The sequence below is a fragment of the Callithrix jacchus genome, chromosome X (genome assembly GCF_049354715.1).
Source record: "Callithrix jacchus isolate 240 chromosome X, calJac240_pri, whole genome shotgun sequence".
Lineage (NCBI taxonomy): Eukaryota > Metazoa > Chordata > Mammalia > Primates > Cebidae > Callithrix > Callithrix jacchus.
Genome location: NC_133524.1, coordinates 138582814 through 138603476, shown reverse-complemented (window position 1 = coordinate 138603476; position 20663 = coordinate 138582814). Strand labels below are relative to the sequence as shown.

General features: G+C 45.6%; 1 protein-coding gene across 2 annotated transcripts in view; it reads right to left on the bottom strand.

Moving 5' to 3' along the window:
- Positions 1-794: 794 nt before the first annotated feature.
- Positions 795-20663, bottom strand: part of LOC118150490 (uncharacterized) — a 53539-nt gene continuing 33670 nt past the window's right edge. The window contains exons 1-5 of one of the 2 annotated variants that reach the window (XM_078363888.1): positions 7836-7934; positions 6767-6987; positions 5535-5627; positions 5275-5380; positions 795-4918 (exon numbers count right to left, since the gene is read on the bottom strand). In XM_078363888.1, the coding sequence (XP_078220014.1) occupies positions 1746-4918; positions 5275-5278 (3177 nt within the window). In that variant the 5' untranslated portion in view covers positions 5279-5380; positions 5535-5627; positions 6767-6987; positions 7836-7934 and the 3' untranslated portion in view covers positions 795-1745. Of the gene's footprint in view, positions 4919-5274; positions 5381-5534; positions 5628-6766; positions 6988-7835; positions 7935-20663 lie in introns of those variants that run through there. The other variant, XM_078363886.1, reaches the window with a different exon arrangement.

The following is a 20663-nucleotide window of genomic DNA, read 5'->3' as shown; positions in this document are numbered from 1 at the left end:
CAGAAAAGAGACAGGGGAAGGATGTTTAACTATAACTTTTTTTTCTCATCAGAGCTGGCATGTCCACAAAGTACCCTTCTTACCTCCTAGGCAGGTTTCAAGATTTTTTTGTTTTTTTAGAAATTCGTCTTCTTGTAGATCATTTGCAAAGTGATTTCTATAGTCTTTCCTTATCTACAAAGTTTATTAAGGAAAGATTGGCATTTGATCACCTACAAAAGCTCATTCATCTGTATTTGGGTTCAGTGCCCTGTTTCAAATAATGCATTTTATTAAAACCCTACTACAAATATCAAATAATAGGATGATTTCAAATAGGCTATATCTACCATAGGCTTACATCCCTAAAACAAGTATATTGTGTGACAAATTAGATTTTACTCTGCAGTCTATTTGGAAATATGTTGAGAATGTGGTGAGGATGCCCAGCATATGTATGGAAATGTCACGATTCAAAGTGTATATTCACATCAAAGTCTGTTATCACAGAGGAGCCAGGGAGAGGGATGGATCAGTCAGGGAACTTCTGCAGAGACAAAGAGTGGTCTATGTTAGGGGAAGGGTAGATGTCAATGGCGTCTTGCACTGAGAGCTGGGTACAGCCTTCAGAGTGGGAAACACGGTGACAAGTTAGTCAGCAGGCCAGGTTCCATAGTTGCACGAGAGCACACGGGAGATCGCAAGGACAGTGCTATAACGTGGGAAAGTCCTGGGGCTGGACAAAAGTACTGTGTTCAAGTGCACAAGAGCTGCAGGACACCTCCCATTATTTCCCCATGTGGAGACTCCTCTCTGCCTCATCCTTCACCCAGAGGGAACTGCTCAAGTAGCTTTCCATTCCAGGCTTTTCTCTCACCTTCTGAGAGTCTGGGCCCCGCCACCACCCAGCTTCATAAAAATCAGCTCCCACAGAAGCAAGTGCAGTTTCCCGAAGCCCAAAACTGCCTTAGCTCAGGGCCTTTTTGTTTGAAGGCTCCAACTGGAGTCTCACCGCCCCACTCCTTTTTAAACTTACTCTTTAGATTGAAGAGAAAAATCTTACCAAGTTCCCGATATGGCTTCTGTACCTATACTCTACCGTTTTATGAGTAGGTGTAAGTCTTGCTTTTAATAGTAACTTCACTACTAACCGTAACTTCCATGAGCAAATGCTGATATAATGTTCGTCAAATAAAGGAGTCCGTGATATTTTTATTTATTATCATTTAATCTCTGCTACTTTATTAAACAAGCCAAGAAAACCAGGTACGTATCTTTAATTTTCAAGAACAACAGACTAAAGGGTATGAGGAAATGCAAATATTAACAATCCTTTGTTTTGTTCCACTATTCAACTCCAGAGTTCTTTTACAGTTTAAAGAAAATTGCTACAGTAATACCATATTAACGTGTGACAGACCACAGATAGGCAGGTTTTCCCAATCGTGTGTGTGTGTGTGTGTGTGTGTGTGTGTGTGTGTTTTACAAACTATCAAACCGTTACCCCTAAACCACTTAAACAGCAGTACATGTGTGACTAATATTCATAAACTCCATAAACTAAGTTTCTGAAGCTATTTAAACCTGTTATTAAAAGGAAAAGCATTTGAAAAATACCCCAAAGTAAAAAAGGTAAATCTCTAAACTACCATATGGAACAGAAACGCAAACACTGTGTTCTCGCCAGCTTCACCCGGGCCCTCCATGGCATAGAAACTCGCCTGCCCTGTTCACACTCAAAAGGAAGATTCTGCCTTAGACTTTGCTCAGGGGAAGACGGGCTGGGAAACATTGGAGCTTGCACCGTCTGTGACAGTGGAGTCATCTGTGGTGTCAATTGTGGCCTGGGCTCTCTCTTCTAGATGTTTCAAAGCATCCTTGTACGAGGGTGAAAAGGAACGAGGGATGGTATTGTTTAGCATGGCCAAAAACTCTACTACTTTTGTCTTGCTGATTTCTGAATGGGCTCTGGGACCCCAAAGAAATTCATAACGTGGAGGAGAAGTGTTGGGCACCTCCCGGTACTCCAGGTAATGTTCCTGTACCCAAACTTTAGTGAGGAGCTCCCTGGGCTCCCCAAAGATGAAGTGCTCCCTCCCAGCACATACCCCTATTCCATTCAGCACATGCCAGATGACCTCCTCAGAGGCACAGGAGCCTTTTATGAAGATTATACTCAGAATAAGTGTCAGGAGGCGGTTCTGGGGCATGCCTTGCTCATCACTCAGACTCCCTTCACAGGTGAGGTCTAATGTATTTACAAAGACATAGGAGTGGTCGGGGCCCACTTCTGTCAGGGCAATGCCAAAAAGAATCTCTATGAACTCACGGGCTTTCCTGAAGATCATAGGAAAGTAGCCCCTGTACCTGTTGACGAAAATCGTCAGCATCTCTGCCTTTGTGACAGGCTCCTTCGCTTGATATTTGAGAAGAAGAAACTGCACCAACTCATCCACCTTTTCATCCAGTGTATGAGCAAACAAGGGCTCAGTGGCTGTCAGGGACTCATTATCTGTCAAGGACTCACTGTCTAGTAAGGTGTCTGAGGTTCTTGTATCTTCATCTGCTGGGCTGCTGGACTCTTCACTGGATGGGTTCCATAAAGTGGAGGAGTAGAATGAGCCCACAGGACCCTGGAGAGCAGACTGGGAAGGCCCCTCAGGAGGACTCTGGGGACACTCAGTGGAACTCAGGGGAAGACGGAATGGACAGGAGGAGAAGGTGCTCATGGGACCCTGGGGAGCAGACTGGGAAGGGTCCTCAGGAGGAATCTGGGGACACTCAGGGGAACTCTCGAGAAGACTCAAAAAGTAAGAGAAGAAGGAGCGCACAAAACTCTGGAGAGCAGACTGGGCAGGCCCCTCAGGATTCTGAGGACACTCAGGGGAACTCGGGGTAAGACTCAATGGACCAAAGGAGAAGGAGGTCACAGGACCCTGGAGGGCAGACTGGGAGGAGCCCTCAGGACAATGGGGACACACAGGGGAACTCGGGGGAAAACTCAATGGACTGAAGGAGAAGGAGGTCACAGGACCCTGGAGAGCAGACTGAGAAGGGCCCTCAGGAGGACTCTGGGGACACTCAGGGGAACTCGGGGGAAAACTCAATGGACTGAAGGAGGAGGAGGTCACAGGACCCTGGAGAGCAGACTGGGAAGGGCCCTCAGGAGGACTCTGGGGACACTCAGGGGAACTCTCGAGAAGACTCAAACAGTCAGAGAAGAAGGAGCGCACAAAACTCTGGAGAGCAGACTGGGCTGGCCCCTCAGAAGGATTCTGAGGACTCTCAGTGGAACTCTGGAGAAGACACAGGGGACTGTAAGAGAGGGAGGAGAAGGAGCTCACAGGACCCTGGGGAGGAGACTGGGCAGGGCCCTCAGAAGGACTCTGAGGACTCTCAGGGAAACTCTGGGGAAGACTCAGTGAAGTAGAGGAGGAGCTCACAGGACTCTGGAGAGGAGACTGGGAAGGCCACTCAGGAGGACTCTCAGGGAAACTCTGGAGAAGATTCAGTGAAGTGGAGGAGAAGAAGGACTCAAAGCTCGGGAGAGCAAACTCGGCAGGCCCCTCAGGAGGACTCTCAGGGGAACTCAGTGGAAGACGCAGTGAAATTGAGGAGGAGGAGCTCACAAAACTCAGGAGAGGAGATTGCGCAGGCCACTCAGGAGGACACTGAGGACTCTCAAGGGAACTTGGGGGAAGACATAGTGAAGTGGAGGAGGAGCTCACAGGACTCAGGAGAGGAGACTGCGCAGGCCCCTCAGGAGGACTCTGAGGACTCTCAGAAGAACTCTGGAGAAATCTCAATGAACTGGAGGAGGAGGAGGAGTAGGTAGAGGGGGAGAATAAGGAGGGGGAGGAGGAGGAGGGGTAGGAGGAGGAGGGGGAGGAGGAGGAAGAGGGGGAGGAGGAGGAAGAGAGGAAGGCGGGGGAGGAGAGGGAGGAGGGGGAGGAGGAGGAGAATGAGCTCACAGGACTCTGGAGAGGAGATTGGGAAAGCCCCTCAGGAGGAATCCGGGGACTCTCAGGGAAACTGTGGGGAAGACTCAGTGAAGTGGAGGAGCAGCTCACAGGACTCAGGAGAGGAGACTGTGCAGGCCCCTCAGGAGGACTCTGAGGGCTCTTGGGAAAACTCTGGAGAAGACTCAATGAACTGGAGGAGGAGGAGCTCACAGAACTCTGGGGAGGAGACTGCACAGGCCCCTCAGGAGAACTCCGATGACTCTCAGGGAAACTCTGGAGAAGACTCAGTGAAGTGGAGAAGGAGCATACAAAACTCTGGAAAATAGACTGGGCAGGCCCCTCAGGAGGACTCTGAGGACTCTCAGGGAAGCTCTGGAGAAGACTCAGTGAAGTGGAGGAGAAGGACCACACAGAACTTTGGAAAGCAGGCTGGGCAGGCCCCTCAGAAGGACTCTGAGGACCCTCAGGGAAACTCTGGGAAAGATTCAATGAAATGGAAGCAACGAAGGGGCTCAGAGCACTCTGGAGAGGAGACTGGGCAGGCCCCTCAGGAGGACTCTGGGGATACTCAGGGGAACTCAGGGGAAGACTCAGTGAAGTGGAAGAGGAGCTCACAGGATTCAGGAGAGGAGACTGTACAGGACCCTCAGGTGGACTCTGAGGAGGACTCTGAAGACTCAATGAAGTGGAGGAGATGAAGGCGCTCACAGGACTCTGGGGATCCTCAGGGGAACTCAGGGGAAGACTCAGTGAAGTGGAGGAGGAGCTCACAGGACTCAGGAGAGGAGACTGTACAGGCCCCTCAGGTGAACTCTGAGGACTCTCAGGAGGACTCTGAAGACTCAATGAAGTGAAGGAGATGAAGGCGCTCACAGGACTCTGGAGAGGAGACTGGTCAGGCCCCTCGGGTGCACTCTGAGGATTCTCAGGAGAACTCTGGAGAAGACTCGGCATCCCAGCAGCAGGCATCTCCTCGTCTGCTTGAACATCCAAAATCAGAGAAAAAAATTAGAATGAGGAGAAGGAAGAAGATGAGGAGGAGGAGAAGGAGGAAGAGGAGGAGAATAAAAAGTAGAAAGACGAAGATAAATGGAGGAGGTTTCCTCCTGTTCCTCGTCTCTGGGATCCTGTGAATCTACCAACTCCAGTATTAAAATTGGGCTCTGGAAGTCTTGCTCAAAGCTGGGGCATGAAAGGTTTGGAAAGAGAGGCATGATGAATATTGTTCAGGAGCAGCAGGTAAACGTGTGACTGAGCACAAATGGGAATGATGGGGTCCCACAGGCCTGAGGGAGATAGGGACCGTGTGAGCGGTCTCAGCTGAGCAACTCACCCATGATGGCTCTGACAAAGGCTGCCTTACAACTCTCCTTCTCTTAAGATGGTACTCTAGGCCTCACAGATCGCCTGTCTTCCTAGGGCGTTTGCTCTGTGGGAACCTGTAGGAGAATGTGAGAAAGCACCTCAGGGCACAGTTGGCTGGCAGAGCTTGGGGCACCAGGAATGGCAGTAGGTGGTTAGGACTGGGTGCTGCCATGTCTGCTCTGTTTGTGGGAGTAGGGCCCTTGGTACACTGTCAGGGTGTGCACTCACCTTGACTCCTAGCTTTGCCTGGGCCTCCTCTGCTGTGCTGAGTTTAGAAGTGGAACTCAGACCCTGGTCTTCAACTCCTGGTTCCTGGATCCCCTGCAAGAAGAAGTGAGAGAGGGCTGAGCACTCTGGCTCATGCCTGTAATCCCAGCACTTTGGGAGGCCAAGGCGGGTGGACAACCTAAGGTCAGAAGATTGAGAGCAGCCTGGACAACATGTATTTCTGTCTTACTGAAAATACAAAAATCAGCCAGGCATGATGGTGGGCACCTGTAATCCCAGCTACCTGGGAGGCAGAAGCAGGACAATCACTTGAACCCAGGAGGTGGAGGTTGCAGTGAGCTGAAACCATACCCCTGCATGCCAGCCTGGGTGACAAGACACAAACGTCTCCCAAAACAAAAAAAAAAAGGAGCAGCAGCAGCAACAGAGCCCCTCTGGCTAAAGATTGCAGCTGGGGCTGCCGAGACATCCGGAGCCCCACAGTTCTGGGGTTTGTGGCCCACTGACAATTCTATTAGCGTTGTCACATTTTCTCAAACCAGGCCACATCTCCTACCACTCTGCCGGCCTGAGGCAAAAACCTCAGGGCAACCTCCACATCCCTGAGAGCAGAGGGAGGTAGTGAGGAGGCAGCCACATCCCATACTCTACCACGGGGACAGTCGGGGCAGCCTCACATCTGCTCTGAAGCACATATGACACTTCAGTCCTCCCTCTTATCCCCAGCAGGCCTGGGAATCTTCCCTCTGCCAACCGGAGGCAGCTGCCTCTGCTGACTTGCCGTGGGACCCTCAGACCAAGGCCTCCCCGTCCCTGATACCCTTCACTCAGAAATGAGGGGGCTGCGGCTGAGCTTGAGCCAACTGGGGAGCTCTGCCAGGGCTGATACGGGGAGCAGGGTGGGAATCTGTCCTCTGAGAGGGTTCCCTCAGTCCTCCTCAAAGTCTTCCTATTTATTCCCTACAGGGCTGGTACCTCCTCCCTTCTTCGGTCCTGGGGATGCGTGGCTCAGCTCTCGGCAGACATTTCCCGCTAAGGCTGATATGAGGGGTAGGGTTGGAATCTGTCCTCTGAGGTGGGGGTTCCCTCAGTTCTCCTCAAAGTCTCCTTATTTATTCCCTACAGAGCCACCTAGCCGCCCACCCCGATGGCAGGATCTGAAAGGGTGGGGGTAGCAAAAGGCGGGAAAGAGAGGATTTATTTAAAAAAATAAACCAGAGGAAGATACTCACCTGAACCAGCACTGCCTGCTGGCTTTCAGGGGAGCCCCTGCAGACGTCTGGTCCTGGCGGAGGGCTGCAGGCCAACCTTGGCCCTTCCTGCGTCGTGAATAGGCCCTGCCTGTGACGGGCTCCCCAGGAAGCCCAGTGCCACCTCCCTGGCTGCAGCCCCGGTTCAGCCTCCTCTGTTGCCAGAAGACTCCTAGGCCCTCGGTGTGGTGCGCCTGTCTTTTCTAGTTTTAGACAAAGACAGACACTTTTAGTTACTGCTTACAGATTCCCACCCTGACCCTCATATCAGCCTTGGCAGGAAAATGGCTGCCGAGAGCTGAGCGACGCATCCCCACGACTGAAGGGAGGAGGTGCCGGCCCTGTAGGGAATAAACAGTAAGACTTTGAGGAGGACTGAGGGAACCCCCACCTCAGAGGACTGATTCCAATCCTGCCCCTCGTATCAGCCTTGGCAGGAAAATGGCTGCCGCGAGCTGAGCGACGCATCCCCACGACCAAAAAAGGGAGGAGGTGCCGGCCCCGTAGGGAATAAATAGGGACACTTTGAGGACTAAGGGAACCCCCACCTCAGAGGACAGATTCCAACCCTGCCCCTCTTATCAGCCTTGGCAGGAAAATTGCTCTGGTGGGGACGAGTCCCTCAGCCCACGGCTGCCATACTTCTTTCAGGAAGACGAATATCTCAGCCCTCGTTTGCCCTATTCCCGTCAGGAGGACCCATCCCTGAGCCCTCGGTTACCGTATTCCCGTCAGGAGGACCCGTCCTTCAGCCCCCGGTTGCCGTATTCCTGTCCCTCCGCCCTTCGTTGCCGTATTCCCGTCAGGAGGACCCGTCCCTCAGCCCTCGGTTGTCCTATTCCCATCAGGAGGACCCGTCCCTCACCCTCGGTTGCCCTATTCCCGTCAGGAGGACCAGTCCCTCAGCCCTCGGTTGTCGTATTCCTGTACCTCAGCCCTCGGTTGCTCTCTTACCCTCTGTGACCTCCAAGTCCCAAAGCAGGGGTAGGGCGGGCCGGGGGTTTTTCTCTTTGTGGTGGTAGGTCCCTCAGTTCTCCCTCGGGGCCCTTACCTTGAGAACTGGTTGGATCTAAGACTTCCCTCGGCTGACCTAGATCGCGCCTCCTCACAAAATGCCTTCCAAGACTTAGAAGATGGAGGCTGGGAAAGCACATCCGGGAACCCTGCGGGGGTTGACCAGGCTTGACGGCAGGGGCAGCGTGGGGTGTGGCCTCCTCTCTGCGGAGGAACAGCCCCACCCCTTCTCAGCCTCGTTTTCATCCCCCACCCCTCCTCCTGTTTTTCACGTCTTCCTTCCCATTTCTCGGATGCGCTGCAAGCCTCCTTGCTTACTCCCTAAACCTTACCAACCTCTTCCCTCCCACCTCCGCAGTCCTTCACACTCATAGCCCACCTTTTTCCAGGGCTGACAGCAGGGAGTGTGGCTAGGTGCAGCCTGTGACTCCCCTCTGTGTTGGGAGGTTACCGTCTGTCAACAAAGTTCTCTTTTTATTCAGTGGCCAGCCCTGGGGCTTCTCCCTCTGCTTAACTGAAACTGCCCTCCTCCGAGAAAACCTGTCCTTTTTGCTTACTCCCAAAATGGAAGTCAGAAAGTTGTACATCTGGGGACCCTGATGGGGTCCTCCGGAGCTGGCAGCAGGTACAGGGACAGTGGAGGGACACTACCAGCCTTGGGTGTTCCCTTCCAGCCTTCCCGAGGGGCTGCGCCTGGACTCACTGACTCTGTGGGTCGGAGTCTTTCACCTCCAAATAAGCCCCTCCCATCCCTGAGACCTGCAGGGTGCAAGAGAGGTAGCAACACATCCAACCACAGTGGGATAGGGCCTCCCAGGCCCCAGGCAGGGCTCCACTGCCCTCCGTCTGAAATGCGGTGGGAAGGCCCCTCAGTCTTCTTTAGCATATTATTCCTGACAGGGCCTCCACTCTGTCGCCCTCCTCTCCAGAGACTGTGCCTCAGATCCAGGTTCCTATTTCCATGAAACCCCCAAGAGGAAATGAATCACGCTAGCATCTCTCCCTAATGGTCCTGACCAAGGCCTCCTAGGGGTGAAAACAAGGGCTGGTTATTGTGGGTCCTTCTGTGTCTGGGGTGGGATACCTCGCCGGTTCTTCCTCTGTATCATCCTGGGGATGCCTGGAAGGTCCTGCGTCCCTTCCCCCTTCGTGATCTGAAATGAAAGTCACCTGAGCACAGCCCTCTCCTCTTTCTGCCCACTAAGATGTCAGGGGACATCACAGTGGGCCACCAGCCCCAGGGCCTCCCAGGGATGACAGCAGGTGGGAAGCTGGTTTCTGTGGATCCTCCTCTTCATGGGCAGTGAATCTCTGCAGTTTTCCCTCAGAGGTCTCATCTGACTACTGGTTGGTCCTGGGTCTTCCCGTCCTTCCCAATATGACAGTATGATACAGGGGGGAAAAAAAATCATATGACTTTACCCCGAAGAAAACTGTAAAACACTATGTCACCATGGGAATGAAATTAACAGCATCAGTGATAAATTATGTTGCTACTATGTGCTGTCAGTATATGATAACAATGACACTTCATCGTCCAAGGAAACAAAACCTACATCAAATCAAAACAAAATTATCACATAATTCATAATCAAAGGCAACCTGATGATATACCTCTAAACTGTCAATGTTTTCCAAATCAAGAAAAGTGTCAGTGAATTGGCACAGCCAAAGGGCATGTAAAGAGGCATGATGAATAAATGTAATGGAGTATCCTCAGGGGATCCTGGGACAGAAAACAGAATTTTGTTACAAGGAAATAAATATCAGTAAAGTATGTTTATTAATAAACAGTGGATGTTTGTGTGTCAATATTGGTTTATTAGTTTTAGGATAACTTACCAATGTAAGACCTTAATAACAGAAGCAATAGATTATGGGGCATATAAGAATATTCTTGAACACTGTCATAATTTTCTTGTAAATCTAAAATTATTCTAAAATAAAGTTTATTAAATATGAAAAGTTACCAATCTAGATAAAAGATATGTATGAAAAACCTATAGCAGATGTATCTTTTAAATATTTTAAATGTTGAAAGCTTCTAGTTTGAACTTGGGACTTAACCTAGAGTGTCTGCTATGAGTATTTCTATTACTTTTTATAGTAGAGGTAGTAGCAAGGGTAGTAATGCAAAAAGAAATAAATGAAGGGATGGGGATTGGCCAGTTGGAAACAAGCTTATGTGATTAATGGATGCTTTGACTGTGCGTGAAAAGAACCCAGAAGAACTAAAGATAATTTGGGCCTGGCGCAGTGGCTCAAGCCTGTAATCCCATCTACTCAGGAGGCTGAGGCAGGAGAATTGCCTGAACCCGGGAGGCGAAGGTTGCGGTGAGCCGAGATTGCGCCATTGCGCGCCAGCCTGGGTAACAAGAGCTAAACTCCGTCTCAAAAAAAAAAAGAACTAAAGATAATTTATTCAATATACAATAATATATCAGTTTGCTAATATCAGATCGGTATTCCAAAGAATGTCAACTTTGTTTTCTGTCAGGGAGAGAGTATGAAAATAAAAGTAAAGAATATATAATTTTTAACCTATCATACTACCGTATCAAGTATCTTAGAAAAATACTTAACCAAAAATAATTTTACGGATGAAAATTGTAAAATGTTGTTGAGACATATTAATGAAGACTTACATAAATATAAAATAAAATAAATTCATAGGTATGAAGTTTCAATATTTTAAATATGTTAGTTCTTCCAGAAAAAAGAATCTATAGATTGATTGCAATCCCAAATCAAAACAACCAAATGGCTTTGGACATGTGTGAATCACCTGATTCTAAATATAAAGATATGCAAATGGTCAAGCACAGTCAACACATCCTTGAAAAAGAGTAATTAGTCTACCAGATAGTAAGAATTACAAAGCAGCTAATGTAATGAAGAGTTTGAGATTTAGATGCAGGAATTGGTCCATAGGCCAATGGAACTGAGTGGACAGTCCTGAGAAAACAAAAGCAACAAAACCAGCCTAAATATGCCCTTAACTGATAAGAAAAAATCACAGCCTTAGAACGTGGAACAGTCTTGCAGAAATAGGTGTCAGTGGAACAACTGAGTATCCATATAAAAATCCTAATTTAAGTGGAACCCTTCTTCACACCATACACAAAACTATCACTAGGAGATGCAAAGCCTACTTAAAAAATACTAGATTACAAAAAATCTTCAAATATACACGGACATATACAGAATAATAAATAAGTGTCTGTTTAGATTACTTTTTTGGCGAGTCAGCAGTAAAAATATATTACAGAATCAGTAAGGATAGAGGTGAAAGGATTGAAAGAGGCTGGGGTCATTGGTCATGTCAGTAACAGAAGGAAGCAAGATAATATGAGTCAAAGGGGAAGAGAGGAAATGGCTGCTCCTTCTGCCCCTTGTCTCAGCCTATAGAAGGCCTTGCTACTTTCATGATCCTGTTGCTTTCTCAGAGTAGGACTTAAAACTCAACAGTGGCTAGAGGAAGGCTACCTGGGACAATGATGTATTTATTCCCCCTCCTATTTGACCAGTCTTTCTGCTGACCTCTGTAACTCTGGGGATCTAAGAAATAGAACGTGAGTAGTTCTTTTCCAGAAAATCATGAACGGGCTATATTGTGTTGATGACAGAAACCTGACCAGGTCCACAAACACTTTGTCAACTTAAATCCAGTGCCAGGTTGCCCAAATGTGATTGGAGTAGAGGCCTGTCTCCCTCTACACATGGATTGGCGATCCACATGAAAGGAATTTCTGCTTCTCTTACTCTTAACAGGACCCTCAGAAAGATTCAGGAGCCCTGAGACTCCAAAAGAGGTTGACCTGTGGCTGAGCCAGAGATTTTACTGACGCTTGGGGTTCTGTTTATCCACTATGGCCAGAATCAACTCAGCTGTTGATGAGCTGACGTCCTTCTTCAGCTTTGGCTCAGTGTCCCAGGGGCAGATGGCCCCTGCTCATAGCCAGAAATGGTGTATCGAACCTCAGTGTTCAAGGTGGAAATCCACAGACAACGAAGCTTTCTCCAAGACTGGGAGGCAGCTGGTGGCTTATTTCCAGCTCTGGCTCCCATGTCCTTGGTAATTATCCTCATGGAGTTGTTCTTCTGAGGTCCCAAAAAGGGAGCACTTCTTATGGAAGTGAAAAGAAAATGACAATCTATCTTTTGACCTCCTGACATTGGAAGTAAATGTCTCTCTTCCTGTCCAGAAGAGAGAGGGACTAATGCTCTTGGAATTGAATCAGTGGGACAGTGTCAGGGACCTTTTAAAAGGAGTGAAGACAACCTTTCTCCAAACATGACTCATCTTCAGTTCCTTTTTCTCACTTTAGTTTCAGCCTTCAGTGAACATGCTGCCACTGCCAGTGAAGTTGTACCATAGTTGCCATGAATGAGGACATTCCCAGATTTTAAGGAAGAAGTAGCAATTATGTGTGTATCAGAGAGGTTATAAAATAGACATAAATTCTAACAATAAACTGAACCAAATCACGGTTCAATTTTGCTTTTGCTAATAGAAAAGGTGGCAAGATTTGTGTGCACGTGCGCACGCGCGTGTGTGTGTGTATGTGCTTGATGCCTCTATTTCTTTCTCTTAATCCCCATCCAGTGCAATAGCATCTCTGTTCTCTCAACCACTAAAGTTCATTCCAAATCCATCTATTTCAGTAAATCTCTGTTACTACTGCTTTGGGTGAAACTAAGAGCATCTCTTCCCTAGACTATGGCAACAGCTTCCTTACTGTTGCTTTCTTGTTTTATCATCACTGTAAAATCCATTGTCTTTTCAGTAGCCAATAACTTTTTAAAAATCCCAAACCATGGTTAATTTTCAAAGCTTACATATATCATATTTATTATGTAAAGTTATAAGCATTGTAACAAATGCATGGAGTCCTGTATCATTGACCAGTTTCATCAGTCTAAAATTCCCCTGTGTATCTCCTGTGAAGTCAATCTCTGTACTTCTCCCAAGCCCCTAGCAACTATGCTCTGTTTTTATTAATAGTTCCTAGAGTTGTAACTTCCCCAGAATGTCATATGAATAGGCTCATACAATACTCACTTCTCAAAGAGTGGGTGTATCATTTTTCATTTTAATTAGCAAGGAATGGGAATGCCTGTTGTTCTAATAAATACCCCTGTTACATTTGATATTTTTAGATTTTTGGATTTAAGTCATTCTAATAAGTGTGTAGTGGAATATTTTCTGGTTTTCATTTGCATTTCTCTAATGACAAATGACGTTGATCATCTTTTCACATGCCTCTTAGCAATTGGTGTATTCTCTTTTGTGAAGCGTCTGTTCAAATCATTTGCGTCTTTTTAAAATTAACAGAATGTTGAGAGTATTGCTGATTGGAAAATGCAGAGAGCAAACTTAATAAAAAATACAGAGTTCCCACATATCTCCACTAACCCACCCCCTGTGCCTGTGCACACACACACTCCTATTTACATTTTGTAATAATGTTGCACACTTACTCCAACTGATTGACCTGACACTACTACATCATTAACAAAAGTCCACAGTTTACATCAAGACTCAGTTTTAGTGTGGTGCGTGCTGTTGCTTAAGGCAAATGTGTAACAAGCATTCAGCATTACAGTAACATACAGAATTGTTTCACCGTCTCAAATCTGTGTGCTTCACTTATTCATATATGCCCTTCCAAATCCCACCCGCTCTGAGGGCCCAGAAACCACTGAACTTTTCATTGTATCCACAGTTACCTGTTCCAGAATACAGGTGGAATCATAAATTATGCTCCATTTGTATATTTTCTGTTTTCAGAAATATATCTGCTTTCAAGATTCCTCTATGTGATACAACTAACAATGACTGAGAGTTCCCGTTGCTCCACATACTTGTCAATATTTGCTATTTCAGTGTTGTGGATTTCAGCCATTCTCATGGGTATCTAGTGCTATCTCCTAGTTGTTCTAATTCGCAATTTCCTAATGACATATAATATTAAAAATCTTCTCGCGTGTTTAATTGTCATTCATATATATTCTTTGCTGAGGTGCCTGTTCAGATTTTTTTTGCCCATTTTAAATCAGATTTTTTGTTTTCTTACAGTTGATCTTAAGAGTTTTGTGTATATTTTAATGCATGTCTTTTGTCAGATACTAGTTTCACAAATCTTTTATAACTGTTTCTGGCTTGCTTTTCATTCTCCTAGCAATGTGTGTGTTGCAGAATAGAATTGGTAAGTTTTAATGAAATTCAACTTATCTCTTTTTTTCATAGATGGTTGGTACTTTAGGTGCTGCATCTAAAATAGTTTGGTGACCAAACCCAAGGTCACCTAAAGACTGCACTCATAAGTCTGACAAAAATTTAAAAGATGATAAAATATGTGTGTAAAAATATAAGGTATTCATATACATTTATTTTAGAGGAAACGAATCGCTGAAACATTTTGGGAAATAAGTCAGCAACATGTTAAAAAATATGAAATATTCATGTCCTGTTTACTTTGACTCACTTTCCACATTCATATGCCTTTCCTATAAGAAATTGCATGCATGTGCCCAATAATTTGTGTTCACAGTTGTTGACTGTAGTTCTATTAATTACAGCCACAAGGGAGAAACAAACACATGTTCATCAGGAGAAGATTTGTTCAACTTGTTACTTCACTGAAATAAATTATAATTCTAGGGAGTAATTACAAAAGCAATACAAATCTATATGTGTTTTCATGGAAAGCTTCTGCATCCATTGTAATAAGTGAGTAGTTTGGTTTGTTAGGATGCCATAGCAGTGCCACAAGCTGGGTGATAGAAACAGAAATTTCTTGTCTCACAGTTTTGGATTCTGGTAGACCAAGAGCAAGGTGTATACAAGGTTGGTTCCCTCTGAGGGCTATGAGGGAAGGATGTTTTCCCGGCTTCTTTCCTTGTCTTGTAGATAGCTGTCTTCACCCCATGTCTGTTCACATTATCCTATCGGGATACATATCTTTGTGTCCAAAATTCTCCTTTTTATAAGGACTCCAGTCATATCAGATTAAGGCCCACATCCATAACCTCATGTTAACTTGTTTGCCTCTAAAATGATCCTATCTCCAAATAATGCCACATTTTGATATTGACATAGGATTTTGGAGAGGATGCAGATGAACTTAGAATAGTGGTACAGGCGAGTGGCAGATCTATACTATATTATTTCCCATGTATAGATGTATAGTGTGTGTGTGTGTGTGTGTGTGTGTGTGTGTATGCAGATCTATGTTTATAAAAGCCTGAAGTCAGGTTTTAACTTCTGAGTAGAAGGCTGAATTTTAGAGGAACTTTGTAAAGGGGAAAATTGTGAGTTGTATTTTTAGAATTTTTTTTGCAAGAAGAATACATGTACTATCTTCTTTTAAGTAAAATATTAAAGTAAGCCTAAGAACAGGAGTAGGAGCAGTGCAGTAGTCAGATAAAGCAACAGAAATCTGAAGGAACGGAAAAAAATATCCCTGAAATTTCAATGGCTTTACACAGCAAGGTTATTTTTACGCACATAAATTCTGATTCGAGTTGGCAAGGTGTTATGGACTGAATTGTGCCCCTCCCCCTAAATTCATACAGTACTGCAGAACATCACTGTATTTGGAGATGGAACCTTTGAAGAGGCAATCAAGGTAAAGTAAGGTCATATGTGTAGGACCTTATTCAATATGACTGATGCCATTATAAGAATTAGAAATTAGGACACAGACACTCACACCAAGAAACAACCACGTAAGAATTCAGTCAGAAGGAAGCCGTCTACAAACCATAGAACAAAGCCACAGACTAAATCAAATCAGCCAACAACTTGATCTTGGATTTTCAGCCTCCAGAAAGATGAGAAAATAAGTTTCTATTGTTTAAGCCACCCAGTCGGTGGCATTTTGTTATGGGATAATAAACAAATGCACAACGAGTCTCGGCTCTCACGTGATTCAGGAACTGAAGCTGCTTTCATCTTTTAGCTGCACATCACAACATGGTAGCTGCTGAAATGAAAAGAAAGCATGGGAATTTTGCCCTGGCTTCGGCCTAACTACAAATATGCAGCCAGGAAAGAGAGGTAGAAGAGATAGAAATGGGCACTTGCACTGTTACCCAGAAACTATTACAGTGCTCAGTTACAAGCAACTATTGACATTTATGGCAATAAGTCCCTTCATTTCTTGGAATCGTTTCTGGAAAGGCAAACATTGCCTTGATATCTTCCAACTGTTTTTGGATCCTATAAGAAACTGCGGTTTCAAATACAGTATTACATCTAGTTTTAAAACAATTATTTAACTCTTGGCAGGGAGGGCTCCACCTTTTTCCCTCAATAGCACTTTTCTGCACTGCCATTTTAATAACCTGTAAAGTATCTTAAGGTTGAGAATGTTCTCATTCCTTTTGATGTACAGTATATATCTTACCCTGTGAACTTCTGCTACCTTCCAATGACTGAACATTCCTGAGTTGTACAGGTCTCAAACTTCCAACCTCAGGTGATCCGCCTGCCTCAGCCTCCCAAAGTGCTGGGATTACAGGCGTTAGCCACTGAGCCTGGCCTCCTACAGTTGTACAGGTGTCTGTGACACACTGCAAATCAGGATTTTCCTGCGGTGCAGGAACACAGACAAGAGACACCGGAAGGATGGATAACTATTGCTTTCTTTTTAAATCACACCTAGCATGTCCACCAAGGAACCCTTGTTCATATCATAGGTGGACTTCAGAATTTTGTGTGTTTTGTTTTTTAGAAATTTGGCTTGTTGGCCAGGCACGGTGGCTCATACTTGTAATCCCAGCATTTTGGGAGGCCGAGGCAGGCAGATCACCTGAAGTTGAAAGTTAAAAGCCAGCCTGATAAACATGGAAAAACCCCATCTCTGGGCACTGTGGCACATGCCTGTAATCCCAGCTACTCAGGAGGCTGATACAGGAGAATCACTTGAACCCAGGAAGAGGAGGTTGCGGTGAGTGGGGATCACGCCATTGCACTCCAGCCTGGGCAACAAGAGCAAAACTCCGCCTCAAAAAAAAAAAGGAGAAAAAAAGAAATTTGGCTTCTTGTGGTTGTTTATTTACAAAGTGATTTCTATAGTCTTTTCTCACCTACAAAGTTTTTGAGGGAAGCTTTGGTTTTGGATCACCTATGAGAACTCATTCATCTTTGTATGTGTTCAGTGGCCTGTTTCACATAAATCTTTTTACAGTCCTACTCCTAATATCAAATAGCACGATGATTTCAAAAACTCTGTTTCTGACTTCAGCATTACATCCCTAAAACCAGTATATTATGTGGCAAATAAGATTCTACTCACCAGCTTATGTGGCTATGCTTTGAGGGTGTGTTGAAGATGCCCATGGTAGGTACTGAAACATCCCTGTCCAAAATGCACATTTACATCAAAAAGCTGTTGGTATCATAGAGGATCCAGGGTGAGGGATTAAACAGTCAGGGAACTTCTGCAGGGAGTAGGAATGGCTTCTGTCAGGGGAAGGGCAGTTGACTCCAGGCTACTACCCTGGGAGCTGGGCCCAGTCTTCACAAGAAGAAACCTTAGTGACAAGCTGATCAGCAGGCCACGTTCCAGATTTAGGTAAGAGCGCATGCAGAGAAGGTCAAAAGGAGGGTCCTATAATGTGGGAAAGAGCTGGGACTGAACAAAACTGCTGACCCCTGGAGAGAGGCAGCTCTGAGGAAATCTAGGGTTCATGACAGGAGGAATTTAAGTAAAGAAAGGCCACAACAATTCCTGAATTGTATTTCGTTTTTATTGTCACCTTCCTTCTTGAGGCTGAACCTAATATCTTAGCCATGTGGCTATCTTTAGGTCACCGCAAAGATATTAAGAATAGTGAAGAGAACTGACGTAAGAGGCAGAAGGCCTCCCTCAGGCTGGGGAGCAGTGGGAACAGGATGGACCTAGATGAATTCATACCAGGGTTCAAGTACCAGCCCTGCCACATTCTAGCCATGCAATCTTGGGGAAATTATCAAACACTGTGAGCCTCAGGTTCCCCTATGTAAAATAGGCTTGGTAAGTCCTGTCTTGTAGAAGTGCTGGAACATATATAACGTGAGTAAAGCATGTGGCACAGTGTCTGACATACTTTGGATCGTAATGAATGGTAGTTGTAATCAAATATGATTATAACCCCAGAGGCTGCTGCTACCTTTATTTAAAAATTCAGCTCTTATTTTTATGATTCAAAAATCTGGGAAAATATGTAGCTGAATACATCACAGAATAAGTACTCAACCAATAATTCAGCTTCCTAAATAAAACTCAGTACATTGTGTTTCCGAAAGGATATATTGTATACTTTGGGTAAGGTAAGACTTTTGTAGCTGGAATGCAACTGAAACATCACAGATTTTGAGTGACGGACAAACTCCTTTTCACCTTCCCCATTGCTCATCCATCCAAACCACTATTTCTATTTATGCTTCACTAAAAACCTAGCCCTTGTTTACAGTTCCCATATTACATTCAACATAACCCAATTAAAAGTCCCGTCAATGGAATGGGCTCTGGCTCTCCCTGGCCAGGCAAATGAGTTCCAGCCTAGAGGCTTCTGGGCACCACTTCAAGGAATTATCACCATGTTGCTCAGGAAACCCTTGCAGATGATGGGGACCAATCACCTAGTCCTTGCACTGTGTTCAAGTGCACCAGTACAAGAGCTGCAAGACACCTTCTGTTACTTCCCCATGTGGAGACTCCTCTCTGCCTCATCCTTCACCCAGAGGGACCTGCTCAGAGCAATTTTCCATTCCAGGCTTTTCTCTCACCTTCAGAGAGTATGAGCCCTGCCACCACCCAGATTCTTTTTTTTTTTTTGAGACGGAGTTTCGCTCTTGTTACCCAGGCTGGAGTGCAATGGCGCGATCTTGGCTCACCGCTACCTCCGCCTCCTGGGTTCAGGCAATTCTCCTGCCTCAGCCTCCCGAGTAGCTGGGATTACAGGCACGCACCACTATGCCCAGCTAATTGTTTTGTATTTTTAGTAGAGACGGGGTTTCACCATGTTGACCAGGATGGTCTCGATCTCTTGACCTCGTTATTCACCCGCCTCGGCCTCCCAAAGTGTTGGGATTACAGGCGTGAGCCACCGCGCCCAGATTCTGAACAATCAGCTCCCACAGAAGCACCTGCAGTTTCCTGAAGCCCAAAACTGCCTTAGTTTAGGGCCTTCATACTTGAAGGCTCCAAGAGGAGTCTCACCTCCCCACTGTTTTAACTCATTCTTTAGATTGTAGAGAAAATCTTACCCTTCCTGATATGGTTTCTGCACCTAGACTTTACCATGTTATGGGTAGGAATAAACCTTGTTTTGTTAATATCCCCACTACTAACAGAGCCTTCCACAAGCAAATGCTGAAATAATGTTCAGCAGGTAAAGGAGTTGGTGATGCTCTTATTTATTCAGATTTAAATTCTGTTGATTCTTTAATAAGCCAAACAAACCCAAATATATATCTTTAATTTTCAAGAACAACAGAATAAAGGGGATGAGGAAAGTCAAAAATTAACAATTCCTTATTTTGTTCCACTATTTAAATGATGAGTCCTTTCACATTTTAAAGGAAATTCCAATCCCAACACCACATTGCACTGTTTCAGATCATTAGACAGAAGGGTTTCATTTTTTCCTTGCAAATTATCAAATTCTTACTCTTAAACCAGATAAACAGCAGTATATGTGTGATGAATATTCATAAACTAAGATTCTGAAGTGAATTAAGCCAATCAAAAGGAGAAGCATGTAAAAAATCCCCCCACCCCATCCAAAGCCGTTAAAATCTAAGTCACTCATATGAAACAGGAACACAAAGAAGACTGTAGTCCCTCCAGCTCCACTCTGGCCCTCCGCTGCATAGAACCTCGACTGCCCTCTTCAAACACAGAGGGGGAATCTGCCTCAGACTTCACTCAGGACAGAAGTTGGAGGACATAACACTGGAGCTTGCACTGGGATGGCAGTAGCATCATCTGTGGTGTCAATTATGGCCTGGGCTCTGTCTTCCACATCTTTCAAAGCATCCATGTACCAGAATGGAAAGGAACTAGGGATGGTATTGGATAGCTTGGCTAAAAACTTGAGGACTAATAAAGGGAGATGCATTCTTTCTGGAAGTTGAACAAAAGCACCTATTACATAGCTTCAAACACTGTAACAGAGGCACTCAAATTGTACTGCCTTTCTGGGCTTTAATTAAAATGTAATGAAAGATTAAAAAAAAAAACTCTAGGACTAAACAAGAAAGCACAAAGGGAAGATGAAACGGAGGGGGGCTGTAATCTGAAAAATGCTGGGGATGGACAAATCTGCCAGCACCTGAACAGCCAGCTCTCAAGAAACCTAGGGCTCAGAACAAGAGGACTTCAGATATAGAAAGCCAATAATATTCCCTGAATTATACTTTATTCCCATTTTTATCTTCCATCTTTAGGCCTAACTTAATATCTTAGCCACATAGTTCAAATTTATTTCACCTGAGAGACAGTAAGAAGTGTGAAAAGGGCCAGGCACGTGGCTCATGCCTGTAATCCTAGCAGTTTGGGAGGCCGAGGCGGGTGGATCACGAGGTCAAGAGATCGAGACCATCCTGACTAACGTGGTGAAACCCCAGAGGCCGAGGTGGGTGGATCACGAGGTCAAGAGATAGAGATTAACCTGGCCAACATGGTGAAACCCCGTCTCTACTTAAAAAAAAAAAAAAAAACATTAGCTGGGGGTGGTGGTGTGCACCTGTAGTCCCAGCTACTTGGGAGGCTGAGGCAGGAGCATTGCTTGAACCCGGGAGGCGGGAGGTTGCGGTGAGCTGAGCTCACACCACTGCACTCCAGCCTGGCGCCTTGCGACAAAGGGAGACTCT